The sequence below is a fragment of the Lagopus leucura genome, unplaced genomic scaffold (genome assembly GCF_019238085.1).
Source record: "Lagopus leucura isolate 7727_CA_CO unplaced genomic scaffold, USGS_WTPT01 Super-Scaffold_100001, whole genome shotgun sequence".
Lineage (NCBI taxonomy): Eukaryota > Metazoa > Chordata > Aves > Galliformes > Phasianidae > Lagopus > Lagopus leucura.
Window position 1 is genome coordinate 10,573,328 of NW_024962262.1, and position 26,780 is coordinate 10,600,107.

The following is a 26,780-nucleotide window of genomic DNA, read 5'->3' on the forward strand; positions in this document are numbered from 1 at the left end:
ATCTCCCCTTTGCATCAGCATTTCCGAAAGGGAGTGCAGTCCAAAAGATAATGATTAAAAAACACAGATCGTCAGTTTGATTACATGATAGAAATTGTAACGAAGCCAGAGAGCAGAAGGATGAGCATAGGATAAATACACCGGCTGCATTATTAAACCTTTTGAAGCATACAGGATTATGTTTGCACTTAGCACACCTGCTGTGATGCCAGGGACTGAGATCTGTCTTTGTTTATGTGCCGTCCAAATTTCATCAAGATCACATTTTTCATTACAACATTTCTGGTTAACAGCAGGTAGAAATGCGTCTTTCCTTGCCACTCAACTTGGTTTCCTTGGATAGCAAGAAACTAATAACAGAAGGGACAGGAGAAAGAGGGAACAAATGAGCACTCATTCAGCCCAGAACTGCAATGTTGGGAACAAAATTATCGTAGACACTGAAGAGTACAAACAGAAAATGACCTTTAATTGCTCATCTGTAGTGCTGGCAGCCGGCATAATAAGCAACTGGGGAAGGCAAAGTGATGGCAGCTGAGCTGTGAGCTGGTGGGGTCTGCGTGGTGCCAGTGTTTGGGACGGTCCTCACAGGAAGCTCAGGCAGGGGAATGGATCCTGGCACAGGATCCTGGTCTGTATAAACAGAATTACCTGTTTTCCAGCTGTAAAACAAATGTTTGCATGCATGTGTAACTGCAGGCAGTGGTGGAGGCTGCGGGCAGCTGTCCTGCTGGGTGCCAGGGCAGATTCCAGCTGTGGGCTGTGTTGCTGCCCATGCAGTAGGCACTGGCCGCAGGCGTGGAGTGGCACAGGGGTTAGGCCAGATCAGGCATGTCGGCTGGAACAGATCAACCTGGTTCTGCCTGAACTGAATTATAGGTGTCAGATGATGGACAGCACCAGCTTGGCTGTGCTGGTGGTTTCCGCAGACACAGGCTGCTGAGCTGCTTGTGGCTTTCCCTCAGTTCAGCTGAGAAGAAAACGTACTTCTTTTCTTGGCATAAAAGCAACATCGTGTGTTAGCACATATGGACTGCAGACCGGCTGAGCGGTGAGCAGCATGGCTGGCTACCACTTTACCTCTCACTATGTGCAGGGCAGTGATGCGACATGGTGTGTGTGACTTCTGTCTGAGCAAATGGACTGAAAGGTTCCTGTTGTGGATGTTAAAATGACCTCAAGCTCTAATAATATCCTAACTGAGGAAGTGAACCACACAAGCAAGACAGATCTGCCCAGATCCGCGCCGACAGAGAAGAGCTAACTGTAAAACCCCAAATAGTGCTGGCTTAGGTACAAGCAAGTAATCTGACGTGAGCAAAGGAGGTTTGAAGCTTTAATGTAAATATTTGATGGTTTAGGGGGAAGCATCAGAAGGCAGGAAGCAGTGAGAAACTGAAGTGTATCCCTTTGGAAATCATAACTCTGACAAACTGATAAAGAACTTAAAAGGACAGGAGAACCCCGGTCAGCAATGTTGAGAGAGATTTTCCTCATGTTAATATATAAGTCAAAGGAAAGAATGGTAACCATCCCACTATGTGAACATTTGACTTGTGGATTGGAATGCAGAAGGAATACAGATGTTTAGTAAATACTACTGTTCTGTTGTGAGGGGAGAACAGATGATAGAGCCATATTGCAGCACTGCAGCCAAATACTTTCTGTTCCAATACAGGCTCAAGAACATAACAGAAGAGCAGCTCAAGTTACATCAATTTAAAATCAGCTCTGGAGAAACTTGCAGCCAGTGAATGGTAACCAGGATTTTCCAATCAATCGGTTAGGGAGTTTCAGATCACTGGAAGAATTCTCACATGTGGGGTTGTATTGATTTGTGTTTTAGGCATTACAGCAGCCCAGCAGGTTGATCCAAACCTGCCAGCCTTATGCGGAGTCCAGGCATAGTGATGGGAAAACTGATAAGTAAAAAAAAGGGGAGTACCACTGCCAATGCCAATTGACAAAGATTGGTGGCATCTTATATAAAATTACGTGTTTGGTGAACAAAGGTAGAAGTATTGGAGTACTGGGATATAATTATGCTTGCATTTTCATTGAAGGTTTGGCTTGACATTTCTACAGAGGAAATTTCTGCAGAATTAGCTCAGCATGCATTAAAAGGATTAAATATTGACTAACTTGTCTCAAAATGTCATTTTAATGGATCATCTTCATACAAGACGTATTTACCTAAAAATCTAAGCATGGACTTGGCTTGGCAATTTCAAACTTTTTCCAGAAACCTACAAGAGTCTCAGGAAAAAGACGTCATCTTTACTCAAGTTTTCAGATAACGTGCATTGGGAGAGTAATACTGATGACAGGTATCATAGAATCATAGAATGGCCTGGGTTGAAAAGGACCACAATGCTCATCCAGTTTCAACCCCCTGCTACATGCAGGGTCACCAACCAGCAGACCAGGCTGCCCAGAGCCACATCCAGCCTGGCCTTGAATGCCTCCAGGGATGGGGCATCCACAGCCTCCTTGGGCAACCTGTTCCAGTGCGTCACCACCCTCTGTGTGAAGAATTTCCTCCTAATATCTAACGTAAACCTCCCCTGTCTCAGTTTAAGACCATTCTCCCATGTCCTGTCCTGTCCACCTTTGTAAACAGTCATTCTTCCTCCTGTTCATAAGCTCCCATCCAGTATTGGAAGGCCACAATGAGGTCTCCCTGGAGCCTTCTCTAAGTTAGGTAGTGAGTGACCTGCCACTGAGCCTTCGGGATCCCTGAGTATGCTGAGCTTTAGCAAGCAGTGCATGTTTCGGTGTAGCTCCCTTAAAATTCTGTATCCCATCTCAAACCCCACTCTTCCTTCTCCTTAAGATCCCCATGGGAATGAGAGCCCAGCAGAAGCCTGCAGGCTGAATAATGTTCGCATTTGTATGGGTGGGGAGAGAACTGAGCAGGAACATGGGCTCAAGCACATGGGATAGCACAGACGTGCAGGGGGCTGGGAGTATGAAAAATGGGCAACTATGGAGAAAGACACGGATTGCATCTGCAATTGGTACTTTTGCAAATAGCTTTCTCTTCATTGAGTTCTGATGTTCACAACTGAAGGTGGTTATCAGATAATCACGGAAAAATTCGGGGAAAGCAGAAAAAAAAGGAAAATGCAGCAGGTAGAAGAGCTCCAAATGATTTAAGACCGTTTCATTCCAGGAGTCCTGGCATGAAGGGAACACACCCATAATAGAAGATTTATTACATATAAGGTACGGTGGCTGGAAGACAAAGCTAAACAAACTCTGACTGTGTATACTGAAAACATTTTTCACAACAGGTAACAGTCATTGGGAAAATGTTCCAAGAGTTGTGGTGGAATTTCCCAGAAATCAAGATCTCTTGTTGTTCCTAAAAGAGGAGCTCTAGTTCAAACACCAATTAACTAAGGGAAATCCTACAGCATCTGTCACCCAAGAGGTCAGGCTGGATGGCCACATTCTCTGCTGGCCTTGTGGCCTATAAATAGAGTCCCAATGGAGAAAAAATCCTCCTTATCTTGGACCCTCTTGCTGTAGCAAAAACAATGGAAATGCAGAAAGATCAAAAATAGTCATTTTGCAGCAGTATTTCTACCGAAGAGACCAAAACACGTTGCAGTCTGATTCCACAACATCGTGTGAGCTCTTCCTTCCTCCTGTCAGAGTGCAGCCATTCCTCATGCACCGCTTTTCAGAGCTGCTAACTAGCCAGCATCTGAGAATTACAGCAAAGGTTGGGTTTGAAGTCAGTGGGAGTGCTGCTGTTCTCATGGAAGGGGTGGGTCAAACCAGAACATCTTTGCAATCTGAGGACACACCTCAAACTCTCCATTGGATTTTAAGTGAGACCAGGGGGAATTATGCCACACACACAACAGCAGAGTCTGGCTGAAAGAACAGCTGTTTCTCATAAACAAATACAGTTACATTTAAACAACATTTGAAAAGAATTCTACCTACGTAGCGAGTCATTAAATAACCACAGTACCAACAAGAAGTTTATCCTGTGCACTGGTGCTGCATTTATTTGCAAACGTTCTGTTTATTGCCAAAGCAGTCACTGGAATAAGAGAACTTTCACACAGCAGGTATCCTTCTGCAAACTTTTTGCTTAAATAGCAAATCCTGCCTTGAAGTGTCTGGGATCATTCTGCACACATGAATCAAGGGATACAGGAGCACAGAAACAAGTTGGCTTCTCTCAGGTCTACCTCTCCTGAGTGTGTGCTAACCAGCAGGCAATGGGGTACTCTGAAACAGAAGGTTCTTCATTCTCTCCTGAAGCTGTTTGTTTTTTAATACTTAAGACTTTAATTCTAAACCATGCAGAGAAATGACTCTCAAGCCTGCTGGCCAGGACAGCTACCTGGGAGGTATGACACAGGGGCATGAACTCCAAAAAGTACTGAAGTATTTCCTTATAAATAAAGGTGAACATTGCTGACAGGCATGGATGTTATATCCCCTGAGCATGCATACCTGCAGCTTCCTTGGGAGAAGAGAATGAGAGTTCAAACCTTCCTGGCAGAGGAAGTCCTGAAATGTGAGTTTCTTATATTTTATTTGGGTTCTGAAGCACTGAGAATCAGGATAAAATGGGCATTGCCAGCATAGGAAGTACAACACAATAGTCACATTTGTGATTATAGCTCAGAAAAAAGGCTGAGATAACAATGACCTCATATCAAATCCACAAATAATTTTTAATCAGCCGATTTCTGCCTTTTCAGAGTGTATTTTGAGAGAACTCTCCAGTTCAAAATGAAAGTATTCCAGGCTTTAAGAGTTGGGTCATAGAATCATAGAATGGCCTGGGTTGAAAAGGACCACAATGCTCATCCAGTTTCAACCCCCTGCTACATGCAGGGTCACCAACCAGCAGACCAGGCTGCCCAGAGCCACATCCAGCCTGGCCTTGAATGCCTCCAGGGATGGGGCATCCACAGCCTCCTTGGGCAACCTGTTCCAGTGCATCACCACCCTCTGCGTGAAAAACTTCCTCCTAATATCGACCCTAAACCTCTCTGTCTCAGTTTAAAACCATTCCCCCTTTGTCCAGTCGCTATCCACCCTCATAAACAGTCATTCTTCCTCCTGTTCATAAGCTCCCTTCAAGTATTGGAAGGCCACAATGAAGTCTCCCCACAGCCTTCTCTTCTCCAAGCTAAAGAAGCCCAGTTCCTTCAGACTGTGAAACTTTGGTTTCTAAGTGACTTAGTGAAACTAAGTGTCAGTGAGTTTAGCTAATCAACATACAACCAGGAGTGATTATTAAAGATACGCTTCCTACACTTCTAAGTGCACTTACATACATACGTGTGCTTATACATTTTAGAAAGAAGGGTTTGCACTTCAGCAGCATGGTTCAGATTACATCCGTGCCTCCATGGGCTGAATATAAAGTAATTGTTCCTGAAAACAAAGGAAAAAGAGAAAGGATGTACAGATTCCCATGCAGCCTTCTTTTCCTGTCAGAGGCATGGAAAGGCCTGTGTTCTCACATGACAAACCTAATCACATTTAAGACTGCTCCATAAAGGAACAAGCACTTTTTGAACTGAGCTCTGTTACAAGCCTCTGCTCAAAGGACTGCATAATTGGACATCCCTGGCAAAATGAGATAATGTTCACGTATCATGATACAAACATTGCAGCAATGATCAAAACATGAAAGGAAATGAGGTTCATACACATACCTTCTATATTAAATTGGTACAATCTGTGAGAAAGGCAGCTCCTACATTTTTCTCTCTTCTATACTCTGTGTCAATGGTGTCAGGAGGCATTTTGCTATTAGTACCAATGGAAACAGGATTGGGGAGCACGAACTCAGGACAGTTCAACGTACTGACACATCATACCACACTGCAACGACGTCACCACGCAACAGCTGGCTCTGTACAAGTGATGGATACACATGGATCTCTGCGTTCTTTCAGCTGAGAAAACACATTCCATGCACCAGAGGCCTTTCAAAGGCAGCATGGTGTACCTGTGGCTCTGGCTCAGACTGGCTCCCTCATGAAGTTGGTGCTTCTGCAAGCACCTGCAGTTCTGTGATTTGGCCTGTGACAGGTCACAAGCTACTCAGCAACAGAATCAGGATATTATAATTATATTATAATTGCATTTAATTCTGCCTTATATTTTTACATCAAACCTGTTTTGTGCCCCTTTGGGTACAAAAACGAGGTGGCAAAAATACATTGTATGAAAACCTACCGCACAGAACCACAAGATTTGATGCTTAAACATTTCAATGCTCTCAAAAAACATTAAGGAAGAAATAAAGCTCACAGAATAGTCTACTTAAGAAAAATCTTTTAATTGTTATTGATTTCAGTGGTCATTTTCTTTTGTGTATTTCAATTCTAAACCAGCTATATACAATTTAGCTTCTAGATTTCTTCCCTACCGAAATAAAATATTTCAAGGAAAATACTGGGAAAGAAAATCTCAAGAAGATACCATCATTCTAAATACAACCTATTGTTATTTATTACTCGATTGAGATAATTAAATGCTCTGGGTTGGAGTAATGGAGACTAGGAGTTTACACTCGGCACTTCCTTTCTGATTTTGTGCTTTCTGACAGAGGATATATCCCCCCTGTGGGAGAGGTTTGGGCCCATAAACTCCTGGTTTCTCTGGGGCAGGTGTGAGTACCAAGCAAGAGAAATAGCTGTCACAAACCAGCTTTCTGCTTCTGTATTTCTCAATTTCCAGTCTTCCCTTAGACGCAAACTGCCTGAGATACCTCACACAGATCTCTTCTGTGTGTTGTGGGGAAAATGAAGAAAAGCAGCAGGCCATAAGGCTCCTGAAGAGATGATATTAGCTGGTTAACAGAATAAGAACAGGGTGGAACCATTTTCTTTCAGCTGTGTCAAATCCATTATTTTTAGCACCTTCATGAAACACAGAGGAAAACTGCTGTAAGGAAAGCACTGCACACAACTTCACTCGTGACAAAGAGGACACAATTCTCTGGATCTAAATGAGCATCTGGCAAATCAAAAGCATTATTACTGTAAGGATGTCCACATTGAGCTCATTATTGACAGGTTCTTAACCACGTCTAAGCTGTGGTAACACTGAAATAGTTCTGAAAATATTTTCAGGCTGTTAAAAAAACCTCTCTCCTTTGCTTAATGCCAATTCCACTGCCACAGTTATAACGCAGTTGCATACTTACTGTCTTTGCCCATCACTTGAATGATTTTTTTTATTTACTGAAACCAGCCCATTCAGAAAGCTGACAATGTAAGTGATGTGGATCATAAACATCCACTTACTGCTATTACCACCACAACACATTTCCAAGTACCGTAACAACTCCACTGGAGTTACAAAAGCTGAGGCTATCAAATTGCATCCAGTCTGAAAACAGGGAGAGGAATACCAAACAAAAAGACACCTTGTGACTATCAAACACAGGTTGATAGCCTTCTTCTCCCCTTTGATATTGAAAGCACATTAATTTTGGTGTACGAGACATGAAGAAATGCACTGTCTCTCCAAAACAGGCAATGGGCTGATGAAGCTAACTGCTGATCTTTCATTAGAAGTACAAAATGAAAAACAAACAAACAAAAAGAAATGAGTCTGGTGGAGTGACAGGAGGCTATTGCACACTGTGCTGTATAGAGAGGACACAGAACGTGCACCAAAGTGCAACACAATGAGACAGGAAGGGAGATGGCAAAGAAAGAGAAGGGAGGAAGTCCATACTAACAATGCTTCTATCTGAGATAGTAGCATAAGACATGACAAAATGACAACATGAACAATCTGCTTTCTAGATTCACATAACACACGTTAATTTCTCCTGCAGCAGATTCTTTACGTCTCAAAGAAACCAAGAATATTCTTTAAAAACTTCATCACCTCAGGGAGACAGGGTTATTCTGCAAATTATTCTGCACTGTTTCAATCCTTACACACCAGAGTCTCTATTCTTACTGCAACGGATGCATCTGTCTGCTTTGCTGCTCCAGACACAAATTAACTGAAATTGGAGTATGCAATAACCTGTGTTCTGGGTGCTCACTCTCATGGCAGGCTGTAAGGGTAGTCTCTCCATTTTCACTCATGTGCAATCTGCATCTCACTCCTCTTGAAATGAGAAGTTACAAAGCACATCAAATGGAACTTGAAATGTGAGATAGCCAGCTTAAGACAATTAACATGTTTCTGACCTGGTGATTCTTATTTCCTTTTGGTTCCACACAAGATGATTCAGCACTTGAAATACCTGAGAACTGTAAAGTGTTGCAATGTTCATCACTGTTAGAGCTGACACAAAGTAAAAAAATGTCAGTGTCTGTTGTACAAAGGTTCCGCTCTCTGCTCTCACGTTCAACCGTTACATAGCAAATGCACACAAACTACATTAGCTTTGTGTTAAAAATAAATTTGGGTAGAATCTCAAGCCTTCCACCGAATCGTCTCTGCAAAGATGGCCCATCTTTTCAGCAAGAAGCAGCCTGGAGAAAGCAAAAGAGGATTTGTTGCATTACTTGAGGACAACTTGATAACAAAGGTGCTATTGAACACAATCATGATTCCTTACCTTTCTTTGGCTAAGAGAACAGACATTCCCACCAGCTTCGCAAACTCATCAGCTGTGAGAGAGCCCTTTTCAGACACCTATCAGAAAACAAACACACTAATAAACAAAGTAGGCCATTAAAATAGCAGCTCGCTCAGGCCTAGCTTTGTGAAGTAAAAAATCAGTAGCAAATCTCTTTGAAGAAAATAGTTTGCGTTTTAAAAAATTAAAAACGAGTTCATGGTACCCTTTCTTTCAGATTTTTTTTAAATACATGGAAGAAATTATTGGAACTATTCAAGTAGCTCACAGACAGAGGTACATTGTCACAGTTACTATCAAACAGCCTAACTAAGTGATTCTGCAAACAGGAGAGCTCGAGCGAGGAAATAAAAACACAGCAGGGCACAACAGGTCATTGATTGAGACATTCAAGTAATCTCAGAGAGAGGCAGAGAATTTCAGTAGATTTATGATATTGCCACTGACTGTATGAAATCCACAGACCTTGCTATTCCACCCTACATTGTGGCCTGCTACTGGGATCACATTCACACAACAAAAGATTCAGTCTTGGGCTCAAAGCTTTGGTCCCATTGTCCCAGTGATGCTAGTTAATACATGCTAACGTGAAACATTCTCACATAGGCTGGCATGTGGACATTTGAAATACAATATTTCAAGTCCAGACTTATTACTGCATTGAATTTCTCATATTAACATATGCTGTATTAGGCTACAAATTAAAAAATATTACATTTTTTCACTTGCTCAGATTCAAACAAACTTGCAAATCCAGATGCAGTTGCCATTTCCTGCTTCCTACATAACCAGGTGGAAAAGGGTTCATTCTGCATTATTCTCAGCATCCTCTGAGCAGTAGTTTCCCTTTAGCAGAAACTCCAATTAAATTAGGCCTACCTTGAGAGTATATGACTAAATTTAGGTAATGGAAGTCAGTTATACAATCAAACATAGCACATGGGTAGTTATTTTTCCTTCCCAAATCACTGCTCTCATCGAGTGACTTCCCCTTTGACTTCCACGTCTTCCTGTCCTCAGCAGTCATTCAAAACCACATCACTCTCCTGTTTGAAACCCTGACTTCCTTTCACTTTTTCTCAGAAGTTTCATGTTATTGTGTATTATACATTAAGCATGGGGTGCTTTTGGTCAGAGTTCTCATCTCTTCCCTTTCCTTTATGGGCTTGCCTTCCTCATTCAAAGCCTCTCCCTTACATTCTTCTATGAAATCAAAGCCTAGTTTAGAATCATAGAATCATAGAATCACAAGGTTGGAAATGACCTACAAGATCATCCAGTCCAACCGTCTCCTCATCACCATTGCCACCACAAGCACTAAACCACATCACGCAGCACATCGTCCAGATGCCTCTTGAACACTGCCAGGGACGGCGACTCCACCACCTCCCTGGGCAGCCATTCCAGTGCCTGACCACTCTCTGAGAGAAATTGTTCTTCCTTATGTCCAACCTAAACCTCCTCTGATACAACTTGTGGCCATTACCCCTTGTCTTGCTCGTTGCCTGGGAGAAGAGGCCAAATCCCTCTTCACCACAGCCTCCTTTCAGGAAGTTGTACAGTGCAATGAGGTCTCCCCTGAGCCTCCTCTTCTCCAGACTGAACAATCCCAGCTCCTTCAGCCGCTCCTCATAAGCCCTGTGCTCCAGACACCTCACCAGTTTCGTTGCCCTTCTCTGGACACATTCCAGGACCTCAGCATCTTTCCTGTAGTGAGGGGCCCAAAACTGAACACAGTACTTGAGGTGCGGCCTCACCAGTGCTGAGTACAGGGGGATGATCACCTCCCTGCTCCTGCTGGCCACACTATTCCTAATGCAGGCCAGGATGCTGTTGGCCCTCTTGGCCACCTGAGCACACTGTCGGCTCATGTTCAGCCGAGCATCAACCAACACCCCCAGGTCCTTCTCTTCTTCACACTCATCCAGCCACTCACCCCCAATCCTATAACGCTGCACAGGGTTGTTGTGCCCAAAGTGCAGGACGCGGCACTTGGCCTTGTTGAACCTCATCCCATTCACCTCAGCCCAGCGGTTCAGCCTGTCTAAATCCCTCTGAAGGGCCTCCCTACCTTCAGGCAGATCAACACCACCTCCCAGCTTGGTGTCATCTGCAAACTTGCTGAGGGTACACTCAATCCCCTCATCTAGGTCATCAATTAAGATATTGAACAAGATGGGACCCAGTGCTGACCCCTGGGGGACACCACTTGTAACGGGTCGCCAGCTGGACTTCACTCCATTCACCACTACCTGCTGGGCACGGCCCTCTAGCCAGTTCCTTACCCAAAGAAGGGCAGACCTGTCCAGGCCACGGGCAGCCAGTTTCCCCAGAAGAAGCCTGTGAGTTTAATTCTCTACACCACTTTCCATGTGAGCACTCTTCACAGCCAACTCAACTGTTATAAATACAAAGTGCTATTTTACCCAAATCAAACTGCCTGCCTGCCTCAACATTTAAGAACTATTTTCACCACCTTCAAGCACATTGTATACAAAGACTGAAGACCATTGTTATTAAATATATGTCATGAACTTCATCCTACAGTGCAAAGATTTGGAGGAAGGTTAAAGGTTAATGAATTTTGAAAAGAGATGGAAAAATGCTTTATTCCTTATGGAGAAAGCAACAACCAAGATTATTGCCTGCATCGTAATTTGAAGATGAAAAGTGCCATTTGAGTATTATTGTTAGAAGATTTTAGAAGTGGAATATTTTGTATTTTAAAGCCTCAAAAGGAAATCCTGTACTTCACATTTCTATACCTAATGTGTTTAAATTTCCCCAGCATAATCAGAACACCGAAGGAAGTGGAGTTCACTTACTGTCTCTAAAGCAGAAGCAACCATTTCCTCTTCATTGTGAGACTGGAGCTCAATCACCATCACACCGCTGTCAAATATCTGAAGCCTGAAATCAGAAGAGAGGGTCAAAGTAACCCAAAGCCCCAGGCACATCACCTATGGCCACCCTTCTGATACATCCACAATGACAACCACATTACAAAATGAAAAAAGGAACGACTGTGTAAAATGAACTTCAAGTTAAAAGCATCTTAGAAATAAAAAGAGATTGAAAAAGACAGAGCATACAGTTGGGCTTAGATAAGCCAATTTTCCCAATATGGGGAAAAAAAAAAGGTTGGAAGTGAGAAGAATATTGTCTTTCTAGCAGACAAAGTAAAGCATGGTTAAAGTACATATTGAAATGTAGAGTGGATGTTGGTGCACACAGCAGCACGTGGACAACTGTGTTTAAAAAAGAAAGTTCCATATGTAAAATACTGTCAGCCAAGCAGCACGCCCTGACCTACGAGTGCCATGTTTTATAAATACATCTCCTGTACATCTCTTACCGTAGCGGCAATTTCAGTGGCTCCAGCATCTTACAAGCATTTACTAAATCTTCTGGTGAGAGCAGCTAAAAAGTAGTAAAACACATTTATTGACAGCATGCCTTTCTAGTATCAGCATAACACCAAAACAAACAATTGCTACAATGATAGATATACACCAGGTTACTTAATTTTGTTCTTTTTTTTCCCTTTCATGTTGCCCCATCTATTCTACACTCCTTCCTGTCCCCTTACTGCTTTGTTTTTTTTTTTCTATAATACACATTTTTACCCTGTTTACTGAGAGAACTGAAGCATTTTGGAAAAAAAATCCTCATTCTTTAGTAATCCCTGGTCTCAGGTTTGTGTTTTTTTTCCAGATAAAGGTGGATTTTCTCCTCTATATGGTACTATGAAAAGCAGCATACATTGTTATTAAGTATAGAGAATATATAAACGCTGCATGAAAGGAGGAGGAAGAAAAAAGGTAAAAACCTCTGATTTTAATAAACAGTTGATCACTTCACATTGTTACAGACAGTGAGCAATTGGTAAGGAATACTTTCAAAATTATTCTTGAATTGCCTTAGCAAGGATGTGCACTTTATGCAAACAAACAAATAAAAAAAAAACCTAAGAAAACTAAGAAAAAATGGGGGAATAGTTTCAAACTAAGACAGGGGAGGTTTAGGTTAGATATCAGGAGGAAGTTTTTCACACAGAGGGTGGTGACGCACTGGAACAGGTTGCCCAAGGAGGCTGTGGATGCCCCATCCCTGGAGGCATTCAAGGCCAGGCTGGATGTGGCTCTGGGCAGCCTGGTCTGGTGGTTGGTGACCCTGCACATAGCAGGGGGTTGAAACTGGCTGAGCATTGTGGTCCTTTTCAACCCAGGCCATTCTGTGATTCTATGATATGATTCTAGGAAAACCAGCTTCTCACCTCCAATCCTCGTGCACGGTTTACCAGACAGTACACTTCTGTAAGTGACATGATTCCTCCTCTCTCCTGTGTAAGCACAAGACTGGTAAGAGAAATAGTATTAATCTAGTAAACACAGTATCTTAATTTGCATTTGACTGCTTGAACAGCTAAAGCAGAGAAGCTAATTGTGGCCTTTAATGAAAAAGCTACCCTGTCAACACCACCAATTTCTAGCACTAGAAATAATTTGTTAGCAATCTTTGTCCAATCATTTCAAAATGTAAAAAATTGATACTGTACCCAAAGATTGAGGCCTAATTTTATTTTTAAGCCAAAGGATGAAGGATTTTTTATGTATTAAACTTATCAATCAATTTTCATTTTTCAGGCAGCGTGTCTGATCACAACAGGTGGCACATTTCTTAAACAAAACATTCCATATACTTCTTAGGAGACATATAGCTGCACAAGTTTCAAACGTAAATATAGATTTCTGGCAAGAATCTAGAACTCTCTAAGAGCTTCAGATAAATTAAAATGTGAGATATTACTTGATGGAGAATAAGTATTAAACAGTTTAATGAAATATTTCTTTCTTGGAAAGACTTACGTAAGCAGTGAGTAAGAGGCTGTGCTGCTCCATTAGGAACTTTGCAAAGAGGCACAGCCATTAACACAGCCAGAACACGTTTTCATGAAAACTCAGCACCACAAAAAAACAAAATTGGTACGTTACCTCTAATGGTGTCTGCAGCATTCCAGCTAGTTGCTTTGCCAGCTGCATGTGGTAATGAGTACCAGATCCGTGTGTTTCCCTAGTAACTGGATTGGCTATGCCCATACTCAGCAGATATGATTTGAACCTAATAGTCTAAACAAATAAATTCATTAAAAGCGTATCAGCTATTGAACGACTCTCATTTTTAAAGGACTTTCGCTTTATTACTAGAAGACAGTTTTGGTGAATTGATCCAACAGTTTACTACCAATAAGGTCGATTACTAGCAAAGCGAAAGCAAGAATAATACAAAACAGAAAACTGTCATCGTCCACCAACAAAGGCAGTAAAATCTGTGCTTTTCAGAAAGAGCCAAAATAAAAGTTAACCAAACTCTTCAGTCTCTTTAACTAGATCTAAAATGAACAGAAAAGCTCACAAAGCATTCTTTACAGAACTCGTTTTGCTAAAAGGACAGCTTTGGCTTTACACAGGGACATTGCTGTTGATTCTAAAAACAAAATTCATTTACCTCATCCTCCGTGATGTCACCTTGTTTTTCTTTAATCTTATTAGCAATTGACTTGGATAGCTCCACCATTTCCTTAGCCTATCAAGAAAAATCCACAGATAAATCAATTTGCAGGTCATCAGGGAAAACATGCTGAGAACAGAAAACAAGCATAAATCTACTCGCATACGTAACACGTGCCTTACCTTCTCCATTAGCTTACTAAGGTCCTCAAAAGCCTGAAAAGATAATCAAAACATTTCAGATCAGTACAACTACAGCATTCAGCTTCATAGACACAGTGAGCTACCTCAGCAAACCTATCAAGCTGGTTGTAAAAGCTGCTATCCTTTACATTAGTAAGTTATAGTGTGACATATTATAGACAATTGATTGTTTTATGAAACTGTTTCATACAAGTCTACAAAGAAAAACCATACAATCCATAAACAAGGAACAAAAGAGACTGAGACCCAAAAAAGTTTAAACAGACCAAGTCAATTATGCTATCCTTAATGCTGGGCAAACATTTCTTGGTGGTGAGGGCAGGTTTTCTTCAACCAAGTGAGTTAAAGCTCACTCAAGAAGATCTATTGCTTCTGGACAGCAATAAGCCAGCTGTAATGCTACAGAAACATTCTTCCTGACAACACAATTTCACTTTATTGAGTGGGAGCTTCTAGGTTAGTAAGCAAGACTGTAGTTACTTTAAAATGAGCAAGGAAGATAATGTACAATTTGATATAATATGCTTAACCAAAGAGACAAAATCTCTGAAATTCTGTGTCAACATCTTTTCATGTATCTCACACAACAGAACAGTGATGCTCCCATAATTTAACACAAAACAGTTAAAGAAGAATGTAAATATCCATGAGACAAACGATCAGATTTATACAAATGAAGATTTAAAAAATAGATTAAGATCTTCTGAAAACTCTAGCTGTTGGACCTGAAAAGCACAGTACATGCTAAGGCAGGTAAATGCTTATTTGTACAGTTTTTTCTCCAGTCTGAGCAGCTTTATTGCTGCCACAAAATTTGTAATAAAGTGGACCTACAACATAGGACCATGCTTATAACAAGTCTATTGAGCTTAGTAAACTGCTATGGTCTCAAGTACAATAATTCTGTATTTTCAGGCATAAATAAAAAAGATCCACATATTTTGATCTCAAAGAAACAAAAAGTTAGTAAATATATTATATATTTAAAAGTAACACATTTTTGCCAGGCTTAGCAACACACACTCAGCCTGTGGTGCATCTATCTAAATACATGACAACATGCCTGTGTAGTGAACCTTTTCAAACCACCTTTGTTGGCCAACTGGTTTGAGAAACATTCCAGAGCCTCCTCAGTTATTGCCTGCCTGAAAGCAGCACCCAGTAATTCCAGCCACAAAGAAAGATCATTCAGTTAGGGTATAGCAAATGACCACAGATACATCTTGCCTACACTTTCCAGACATCAGTTCTATGCCGTTTCCTATCTTCCAACTAATCCCCCTCTAGAAAGAATTTTAGCAGGACTTATGCAGGAAGACTGAATTGTTTCCATCTAAAATATTTATGCACCTGAGTGAGGAAGCTTATTGGCCTGAGAATCCATATACACAGATGAGAGACATGTCTCCAAGAAGGGATGTTTTTTTTTTCCACCCAAATCCCTCCTAATGGTACAAGTGACTCCATAGAACCATAGAAGTTCAGCCTCTTAACACTTGGTACCTCAGCTAGGCATCCAAAACTAAATTGAATACTTCTTCTTGGGGAAGGACAAGGGGGAATGGTGTTAAACTGAGACAGGGTAGGTTTAGGTTAGATATTAGGAGGAAGTTTTTCACTCAGAGGGTGGTGATGCACTGGAACAGGTTGCCCAAGGAGGCTGTGGATGCCCCATCCCTGGAGGCATTCAAGGCCAGGCTGGATGTGGCTCTGGGCAGCCTGGTCTGGTGGTTGGTGACCCTGCACATAGCAGGGGGTTGAAACTGGACGAGCATTGTGGTCCTTTTCAACCCAGGCCATTCTGTGATTCTATGGTGATTCTATGATTCTTGCTTCCTTATTTGCCAAATTCAATGGTTTACAACAGAATTCTATATCTTTGATGTAATTTAAGTCCTTCTATTGTGCTCGCATGATATCAACAAAATTTTCTAATAAGGTTTTTCCTAACTTATTTCTCATCTCTAAAACCTGCATGAAAACGCTGTTCATCAAAAGAACCCTTGCTTTAGCTAATAAACAGTATGCTGTGTGTAACTCCTCCTCTGCCTGACTCACTGAGGGCAGGCCTGGAAACAAAGGGGAATGTGCACACACCTAACAGGAACTTCCTCAGATAAACAAAAGGCTACAGAACTGGATTCTTATCAGCAGTGAACAGCAGATGCAGGAAGCCTTTTTCTGGAAGCCAGGGCACCATTTTTTAAATTAAGTCATCTATAACATTTAAAGCTGGAGGAAGGCAGGATTTCACAAGTCATGATTTTCCTACGTTCATGCAACACTTACAGATGGATTTCTTCTGCTCTCTGAAAAAGCTACAAACGGAAAAAATAACCAGACAACACCTTTTGAACTACACACACACACCACAATGCCTTTTGAACTACGCATAGAATTTCATTCACTACATTCTTCATAAAAGAAGAAAAAATTGTAGCAGTATCTGAAACAGCATGCTGCCTACAAGCTGCTATGTAACTCTACATAGCAGAATATGCAGCACGCTTTTTACTGGGGCACGCTGAGTCTTGTAACACTTTGCCATTCGAATCAATCTGTTGTAGGCAGTTTATGAGTATTCCCACATCAGTCCCAGAGAGGCTGTGGATGCCCCATCCCTGGAGGTGTTCAAGGCAAGCTTGGATGGGGCTCTGGGCAGCCTGGTCTGGTATTAAATGGGGAGGTTGGTGGCCCTGCATGTGGCAGGTTGGAGATTCATGATCCTTGAGGTCCCTGCAAACCTGGGCTGTTCTGTGATTCTGTGAATCTGTGTATCACTCACTATCATGTGACAGAACCAGATCACTTCAAAGGATATTACTCCCAATACATCTGAAAGATTTTCAGTGAAGGAACAAATTGATCCTGCTGTCCATCAGCACTGACATTTGAAAGTCAATTACTGCACTGCTTCTGGGAAAAAGGACAGCATCCATCCTGCCAACATACCCTGCACAGATACCTGTAACTTGTTGGAGCCTGGACAATTATGGCACTGTAATTATAAGTTGAACTCTAACATTTAAAAAATAAGCATCCATGCGATGAAAAGGTAAATGCACCACAATATACATATTACATTTTCAATTGAAACCAAAACTAGCTGTACAAAGAGGAAAAAAACACTTGTCACGTCCTCTTTCTGTAGAAGTCTCTGCATTCTGCTTCTGTTGATGAAAAGTCATTGAGCTCAGATGTGTAATGAATCTTACAAATACACAGCAGTAGTTCTGAAGTACAGCCTTCTTGAAAGGAACTGTTTACATTAAGTACCCTTGCAAATATTGAAAAGGCAGTTAAAAAGAATAAATAGTTGTAAAATACACACTCTTAATCAATTCAGATGTCTCAACAAAAGCAATAAACCATCTCAGCTGCCCCTAAAAGAAAGTGTGAATGAACAAAAATAGCGCATACAGATGGCTGACCTTGAAACTTCAGTAGTATTTACCTCGGAAATGTTTTTGTCAGTCTCTTTTCTTTTTGCTTCTAGTTTCCTTTCGATCCCTACAATTCCTACAGCTCTTACTCTTCCTGCCTGGAAAAGAAAAGAAAACAAGGAGTCAAAATAGGAAATGCTAAGTTTTCTCATCCACCTCAGCATGAAAAAGCTTGTATCAGAACACAGAAAAAGTTCCTCCAAATAGCCAATAACATACATACAGTAATTCATGTATTTCTTTACAGTACTTTCAAAATCAGTGTCACAAAATAAACAATGTGCATAAAGCAAGTATAAATCTGCTGTCACATAGGCAGATAATGGTTACTATATTGAAGCTATTAACATGAATATGCTTAATAGCTTGGTCTAGACTGAATGCTTTAGTTTATCCCAATTAAAGCCTCCTGAGCCCATGTGAACATTTACAATACAGAGCGATGCAAATACGTGAGTGCTTCTAAACACAATTACCTCAAGAAATCTGTGTTGTGCATATTCATACATACAATGTATTCACATACAGTTGCAATGTGCACACATTTATCAGAGTTTTTAACCTAGAAGTACGCAGACAGGTAAAAAGACAACCAAACTGACAAAGACATCCTCCAGAACAACTGCCCAATTAGAAGATAAATAGAAATCAGATCCATGTGGTTTTCAAACATATGAAATATACGTATTACATTTCTGTTTTCTGTGGCCAGAGGTCAGATAAGAGATCACCGAAAACCTTTTAGCTTTATCAAGTCTCTCATGCTGAATGTGCTATTACAGAACTGAGCTCACCATCAACCACTCAAGGCAGAGCACACTTAAGGAAGACAGGCCAGAGGCAGATGCAGTATATGGAAACAGCACTTGTGGAAACAAAATTACATGAAGGTTCTGAATTCAAACTAAACAAAGCAACATGAGACGTACACAAGAATGCCAGATGCTCTGCTCCTACCTGTGGATCCTTGTTAACCTGAATGGTCTGTCCAGCAGGCATGTTCTCCCATCTCCTCTGTGTAATTTCTTCTGAGAATCGTCGAAAGAACTGCAAACATTTAAGAGTGACAATAGATGTTTCACAAAACATGCAGAGTAAGTCTGGTTATTTTAGTTTCTTGGCCAACGAACCAAATGTCACTGTAAGAAGCAGCATGGGAACACCTACACATTCACAGAACAACATTCTTCTCCAACCTTCAAAAATACACATGGTAGAGAAGGAGCTACTAGTCAAACTACCATGACTGCTTCTACTGTAAAATATTTTTTGAGATATTCAAAATGTTCCAAAACATGCTGAAGTTAATGATGGCAAGGTTTGCTCAAACGCCTGCTTTTAAAAGGAAGGAAAATTGATCAATACAATCACAAACAATCTGTTAATTGAACAGCAGAGAGACAACCACGTAGACTTATTTGTTTAATGCTAATACCAGAAAGTGGCATTAGTTGATTAGTTAACTTTAAGCAACTTTGCTCACAAAGAAATGAAAGTGAGTGTGATGAAACATATGCACGTTAGATACAAACAAAGAAGACACATAGATGCCTTATGAAGATATCTATAACTAATTCAAGTTGAAAATCTGATTTTCTGCAGTGAAATGGCATGGCTTTCTTCTGTCTTTCAGAGCTAAAGTTTTCCATCTCTCCACATAAGGATTTTATACTGTGACATTTCTTCACAGAGGACAATTCCTTTTTTTTTTTTTTATCTTTTTAACATCTATTGCATTTTGAGATTAGCAGTTGGTAAAACAACAAAGAGGAAAGAAAGAAGAAAAAGATTTATAAAACACAATGAAACAAAGCTCTAAAGCAATGAGAGAATTGGTTAGGAGTAAGCTGCTTGATTTCCATTCAGTGGAGAAGTACAAAGAAACACCTTTGACTCTATTAACAGTAACAGATTGCAAGGTCATCATTTTGGAAAATAACATGTTCCATTTAGAAAATAATACAGGAAGAATAAGATGTTTCTAAATGTACCAGAAAGAGGACAAAGTCTCATAGCACCTCCTGACATTTTTGGGACTCTGTTTAATCAACTCACAATGTTTGCTTTAAAAAAGGATGTACTGAAAAAGCTCCACCTCAAAAGTCAACACAGAAAGATCGTGGAAAATTATCACTATCACAGCAAGAGGAGAAAGGCATGTCCAAAGCTCTGATATACTGGGTTCACATGGTACAAAACTTACCTCAATTTGTCCATGCTCTTTGAAAGAAAGTTTTATGTAGGAGTATTTGCTGCTTTGGAATGGGCCAGGCTCTTTGTTTGGAGAAGCAGGATGAAGATGAGCGACTATTTTGGCACTAAGAAAAAGTTAAAGGAAAGAGAAAACACAGCTCTTTTCATTAACTAAAAAAAAAAAACACCAAACCAAAACCCAAGCCCTCTTCCTACAATCAAAGTTATCTGTCTGTTCAAAATCTGCACTAGCTTTATCTCATGTAAGAACTAAAGTACATCAAATAATGCTTTACATTTGTGCAATAACATTGAAATGTTTTGCCACCATGTATATATCTATTTTGTGTGCATATTGCATAAAAGCTACTACAACCTCTCAAACAATAACATCTCACAAGTATAAACTATGGCATCTGCCATCATTTTTAAAAATTAAATGCAACAGATCTTAAGACTTCAAGCAAATTATTTCTGACAGTGTTAGTTAAGGTAAAAACTGCTTGTCAAGCAGTACTTTTGATTTGGCTTTTGACTTGCAATGATTACTGTCAAAACACACTAACTCTGTCACAAGAAAACAGAAAATCTCAATATTCTGTTTAATCTGTCTGCTTGTATGCTTCACTCATGAACACTGTATGTGATCTTGTCCAAAATCAACACTGAAAGGTAATGTGTGTGGAAATAACAGTCTAACATGACACCTACCACCAAAACAAACCTTGAGATAGCACGATTTTAGGAATATACTAAGCCACTATCACATTATGGGGGCAAGTCTGCCATTCCCATTTCATTTTACAAATAGTTATTTTTAATAGATCTTTATTTGCCTTCTTCAGCATAAGGGAACTACCTGATCTCATCTGGGCACCCCCAGGATATTACCTTAGTCTTTTCATCTGACTGCATCTATTCATCTGGCTGCAAGCACATATCTCTATGCAATTTCTCCATTTAATCTTTTTTCTTGTCAAACTTCTTTGTACACACACCACACCAGATTTGTGACCTAACTGAGGGGAAACACCAGCTCTTTCTATTCCTCACCAGCACTTCCAAGCTCAGATTCAATCATACGTTTATGCAAAGTAAGATAATATGGGATTTGGCAGAGTCTCTGTTCCTAACCAGTTCTGTGACACGGATGACAAAAATTAGCTTTCAAATTTAGATTCAGCAACAGCACTGTGGTATTGATGACTAATCACTGAAAATGGCAAGCTGGAACACATACTTTAGTGCTTATAGGATGATTTAACCATTTGCATCAAACACCACTTTGTCATGACTTGCTTATGCACTTGGTCTTAAGTGAGGAATGCTGAGCTCCCTGGCTGTCAACATGGAAACATGGTTTACAAACTGATCCTACCATGGATAATTAAGTAATCTTGGATTTGTCACATAACACACATGCAATTAATTATCAATGTGAGAAAACCAAAGTGTTTATCATAGGATCATAATAAAATCATGGACTAGCTCAGGTTGAGAAGGACCTTAAAGCCCAGCCAGTCCCAACCCTGTGCCATGGGCAGTGCCAGCCAGCAGCTCAGGCTGCCCATGGCCCCATCCAACCTGGCCTTGAGTGCCTCCAAGGATGGGGCAATGGGGCACCCACAGCTTCTCTGGGCAGCTGTGCCAGTGTCTCAATGCTCTCTCAGTGAAAATTTTCCTCCCAACATCTAAGCTAAATCTCCCCTCTTTTAACTTGAAGTCGTTCTCCCTTGTCCTATCACTATCTACCTGTGTAAAAAGTTTTTTATCACCTTACCTTTTTCCTATCCCAGCTGCTTGCTCTTCAATAAAGACAACTTGAGACAGAGGTATAGCAATGCAGCATTCCTGGAATTATCAATGGAAACACAAAAGAAATTAAAGCCACATCCTGACCATTCTCTTAATCCATTCTTTTCTCTTTTCCCATTTCATAAACAGTAAAGATTTCTACAGGTGCTGTCAGAGGCTGTCAGATGAAGTAGAGCGTTAACAATAGAAACTATGAAAGAGAAATAAAAATACAAAAATACAGATTTGAAGCTGAGTTCCAGATAACCAAAACAAATCTAAGTGTAAGGCACTTCAGGCTAGATTTATAAAACCTCAACTGAACAAAGCTTTAGGATATAAGTACAAGACACAAACACTAAAATTTCCACACTGCTGCAGCTTATCCCTGTAAATGCATAATGCTAATAGGTCCTTCAAATGTTTGGATGGATGTAACTTGGGGAGCCAAAGCACTACACAAAACCACCAGGCTTCTCGGTGCTGAATGTCTAAAAGCTGGATTACTTTTTGAGTGGTGATACACCAATTAGGAATGCCTCCATCTATTCATCCTCACACAGGTTTAATGTCAACACACATTTGTTGAACTGTGCTTTAGATAAATCAAAGCAGAGCAAGAAACAAGACTGTACCTATTTGTGGGAAACGAATCTAAACTCTTTATTTATGTATTTGAGACAGAAGTTGCTGAAGGGAACAATTCAAAGCATCCAGTTATGTGACTGGTCTTGTTTTGGTGAATATCCTTTGCTGAACATCCTCTTCAGGATGAGATCAATGGTCAGTCAGAATGCAGGAAACCTTACAGACCCTCTTTGAAGCTTTCTCTCCCATCAGCCACAAAGGTGTTCCTAACACCAGCTTATAATGAATACTGTTGGGAGGTCCTCTCAATCCCTGCTACCTAAACTGTTCTTTGCATGGAATGATTAAATACACATTAAATTGGAGCTTATAAGTATATGTGGAGGAACTTCTACTAATGAATAAATCTCTCAAGGGAAAAAAAAAAAAAAAAAAAGCAGATGGCTTTTACTTCCTGTTTTAGACTATTCTGATTCTTCTCTGGCTCCAGATTTTACCACCAATGTACAGAACAATCATGTTTGTAAAATGCCCACATAAATATAGGGGAAAAAAAAAAAGATTCCATTAAAACCCAAAGATTTTGAAAGCAACAAAAGAGTCAAATGTTATATAACAACACATAATATCTAGATTTTTTAAGCAATATATTAATCTAGTTCATAGCTAGAAAGCTATGAGTTTACTCTAAGTACAAGGACTTCACTCCTTCCTGGAGAGAAAAGCAAGAGAAAATGATGCCAAAAGAGCAACAGATTAAAAGTTCTGTGGGGATATGAGGACAGTGTGTTCATTTGGATTTATTTTTCTGCTATTTAGTGTTGAAATCACGTATGATTTTGTGATCTGCAATGTTGTGCAAATCTAGCTATGTAACAAACGTAAAAGAATTACATCATCTTTTTCTTTGGAAATGGCTATTTTCTGTACTGTTTGACTGCAGGTGGTATCTAAGGACAGCAGCTATAAAACAAGTGTTTTTGTAACAACTTTTGCTACTTTAGCCTAACAAGTAGCCTCCTCTATTACAAAAGTCTGTTGGCACAACAAAAGGGAATCTCCTGAAGTTTATTCTACGTAAGGCAGCTAAGTTTCTGAAGTTTATGCATCATAGCTCCACGTGAATATAAAAGACCATTGTGCTACCCATGCTTCGCTCCTAAGAGCTTGAGAAAGAAACAGTTTCATTTACCACAGTAACAAAGTTATGGATTTAAAAAAAGAAAGCAAAAACTTAGCTCTTTTGAGACAGAAGTAACCTATACTAGATCAGACATGGATAATTTCTGCTAATCTGCTGCCCTGTGTTTCTGCCTCCTCCCAGAACCTTTGCTAAGTCAAATTGTTAGAACTATTTTCTTATTCTCCAAGTTTCTTCTCTGCTTTTTAGCAAATTACATGATCTTTGGAGAGCACAAGGAGCCCTGCCATTGAGGTAGCATGGGGAGAAGAAACAAATGTCATCTTTTTGTTGAGGAGAAAAAGGGGATCTGAACAGTTGTTAGACTTGCTGAAGCTGTCATACACAGTGTTACTCCAGGCAAACTGAAAGCCTGAGAAGATAAGAAGCAATGCATATTGCCTTATGTGCCTGCCTTACACAAAGACATGCTGATGAAGAAGTCAGGGGGGTGAATTACAGAGACAGTTCAACACAGGTAAATTATCTCACATTGGCTGTGGAAAAAAAAAAATAATAATTACAGAATGGCTTGTGATTTAGACAATCAGCTCCTGACTTAATAGCAACCCCAGCTGGGACAGGCTCTCTGAACAAAGCAGGGGGATTGGAACTTGATGATTGAGGTCCCCTCCAACCCAGGCCATTCTATGACTCTATGATATACATATATAAGTTGCTTTGCCAAATTCAGATCATCCTTGGCAACCTTACATGTCATGAAGCTCAGAATAGCTCACCACTGTGGAGCAAGAATGTGATGATTGGTGGGGAATAGTCACTAAGTATGAGAGGTGCTTCAGTTACCCTTCTTAAAAGCTAGTCCAGTGGAATAAAACTTACTTTTGAAGAGCTGTTATGTGCACATGGCTTCTGAGGCTAAATTTTCTAAAATACAGTGTCCAAAACAAAGAGAATTCAACCTGGTTCTGAGAAAGACATCTTCAATTACATCTCTAAAATGGTGCACATTATAACAATCTATGTTTAGAGCTAATTAAATATCTGTAATCTTTCTCACCCATTCACAGCCACATCTCAAGCCACCGGGGACCTGATGTAAAGCATTCAGCAGCAGCATCACACTGTTGTTTCAACAGCACTGCTTAAGCTCTGAACTGATTCTCCAAAGTAGTACAGACAAATGGTCTGGCTTACTGGCTCAGCACAGCAGTAGTCAGCTGGAAGGATAAGGCGTGTACAACATAATACTGCCACCAAACACCAATTATTATCATGGCCTGGTATTATGTGCTGGAACCAGAAGATGGGGATGATTGGACTTCGAAACACAATGGGGAAGAAAAGGTCTTGCGAAATGAGCAGCACGGAAGAGGCATTCAGATTACAGTCAGAGTGACATTTTCACCTTCATTCTCAAAACCAAGTATCCAATACATGATGCCAGACTTCCTTCTCCATTTGTGTGCCACAGAAAAGGAAAAACGATACGATTCCTTTCTGCGCCTCCTCATCTCTGATCATTTTATTAAAGCAGAATTGGGTGAAAGAATATTCCTTGTATATCATCTTCTTTGAACGTAATTTCTGTGAAACAAAATGTGGGCTACATCTATAAGACAAAACATACACAAACAAAGCTGTGGTGGTGAGGCACTGCAACAGATCACCTAGAGATGTGGTGGATGCCCTGACTCTGGAGACTTGCAAAGCAGGGCTGTACCAGGTCTGGGCAACGTGATGGAGCTGCGGATGCCCCTGTTCACTGCAGATGAGTTGGACTAGATAACCTTTAAAATGTTCCTTCTACCTCTAAGGATTCCATGATTTCTTTTTCATCTGCAAACGCCAACTTACTTGATATGAAATTTACAACTGAGTGACATGCAAGAGACAGAAGTGGGACTTACATGATTCTTCTGATCCCTCCATATTAATCTGTGCGTGCTAAGCAGTAGTACTCCACTATCAAATTTCACCTAAGCAAGAAAAATAAAACAGATCAGCAACAAATTTAACCACTAAGTTGCATAAATAAATCATAAAATCATTAAGGTTAAAAAAGACTTCCAAGATCATCGAGTCAGTGTGTAAACTCATCACCACAACACTCAACTTGGTAACACTACACATCAGTACAATGTTGGAATAAGATACAAGCCAATATTTTGAGGGCACTCTTATTGTTTTTTTCTTCCCGAGAACAGAATCAATGAAGTTAATGGAAAAAGAAATGGGAAAACCAGCATAAAAGGATTACATGGATATAGACAAACTTCCTTCTGAACTGCATAAACATACTCTCAGGAAATCCTGAGAGATCCTCCCTCCACATGCTGTGCAAGATACACAAACTGCTAAATGGATATTTATTTCTAAGAGGGCTATTGCCTTTTGTTTGCTGATAAAGAAAGTAGAAGTTCTATAAGAACACAAAGCAACCTAATGAGAACGTGCTACAGACAGAAGTCTTCAGGCCTACCAAATAGAAGCGTTCCTTCTATCCATTTTATTGTTGAAGAAATATTTTGTATATCGGTAAGCAATTAGGATTGGGAAAAATCTGTGTGAGCAAATTGCTTCCTACTTGTAAAGCTCGAAGGAAGCTTTTGTAGCTTCTTGCAAGGGTACGCAGCCATTCGAGTGGAGAAAAACAGAGAGACCGAGAGGCGCGGCAGTGGCACCGGCTGCGCGGGGAGGAGGCGGAGTCACCGTCCCGGAGGTGTATGTGGCACTGAGGGACGCGGGCAGTGGGGATGGGCTGCCGGTTGGAGGAGAAGAGCTTAGAGCTCTTTTCCAACCTTCACGATTCTGTAATTCGCAGAACCAAGCCCTGTCAGAGCTCGCAGCAACGGCTGCTGGGCGCTGCGGCTCCGCCTCACACTTCTCCTCAGCTACGTCCCCTCACGCTCACTCGCCTCCCCTCGTCCAGGTGCCCACAGCAGCATCCCGCGTTCCCCCAGTTCCCCGCCCGCGCACCGGCCGGCACTTCGGGCCTGGCCGCGCCGCCAGCCGCTCCCGTCACCTTCTCCTCCCCGTCGTAGAGACGCACGCCGCGCTGCTGGAGCACCAGCGTCTCTCCCAGCTCCAGCAGCCCGCTGGTCCAGGAGAACCGATCCATGGCGGTCCGGGAGGAACTCTCCCTTCCCCAGGAGACACCGGGCCGCAGCCGCCGCTCTCTACCGGCAGGCACCGGGCGAGCACGGCCCTGCCCCAACCGCTCCAGACACGGCGGTGCGGCGCCCTCCAGCGGCAGCCTGAAAAATGACCGCCATTTTCTCGCCGCGGCGCCCTCCAGCGACGGCCCCGGGAACGGCCGC

The 26,780-nt window shown here is 41.1% G+C and overlaps 1 protein-coding gene across 1 annotated transcript; it reads right to left on the minus strand.

Annotated features, from left to right (window-relative positions):
- Positions 1-6,298: 6,298 nt before the first annotated feature.
- VPS36 (vacuolar protein sorting 36 homolog) lies at positions 6,299-26,679 on the minus strand. Its single transcript, XM_042868018.1, has 14 exons — positions 26,486-26,679; positions 25,371-25,439; positions 21,718-21,788; positions 19,948-20,062; positions 18,702-18,791; positions 17,756-17,842; positions 14,281-14,313; positions 14,096-14,173; positions 13,582-13,716; positions 12,864-12,929; positions 11,943-12,007; positions 11,413-11,497; positions 8,567-8,643; positions 6,299-8,480 (listed from the first exon to the last, which is right to left on the minus strand). The coding sequence occupies exons 1-14, from the start codon at positions 26,579-26,581 to the stop codon at positions 8,387-8,389; spliced, it is 1,161 nt and encodes a 386-aa protein (XP_042723952.1). The 5' UTR covers positions 26,582-26,679; the 3' UTR covers positions 6,299-8,386.
- Positions 26,680-26,780: the final 101 nt, after the last annotated feature.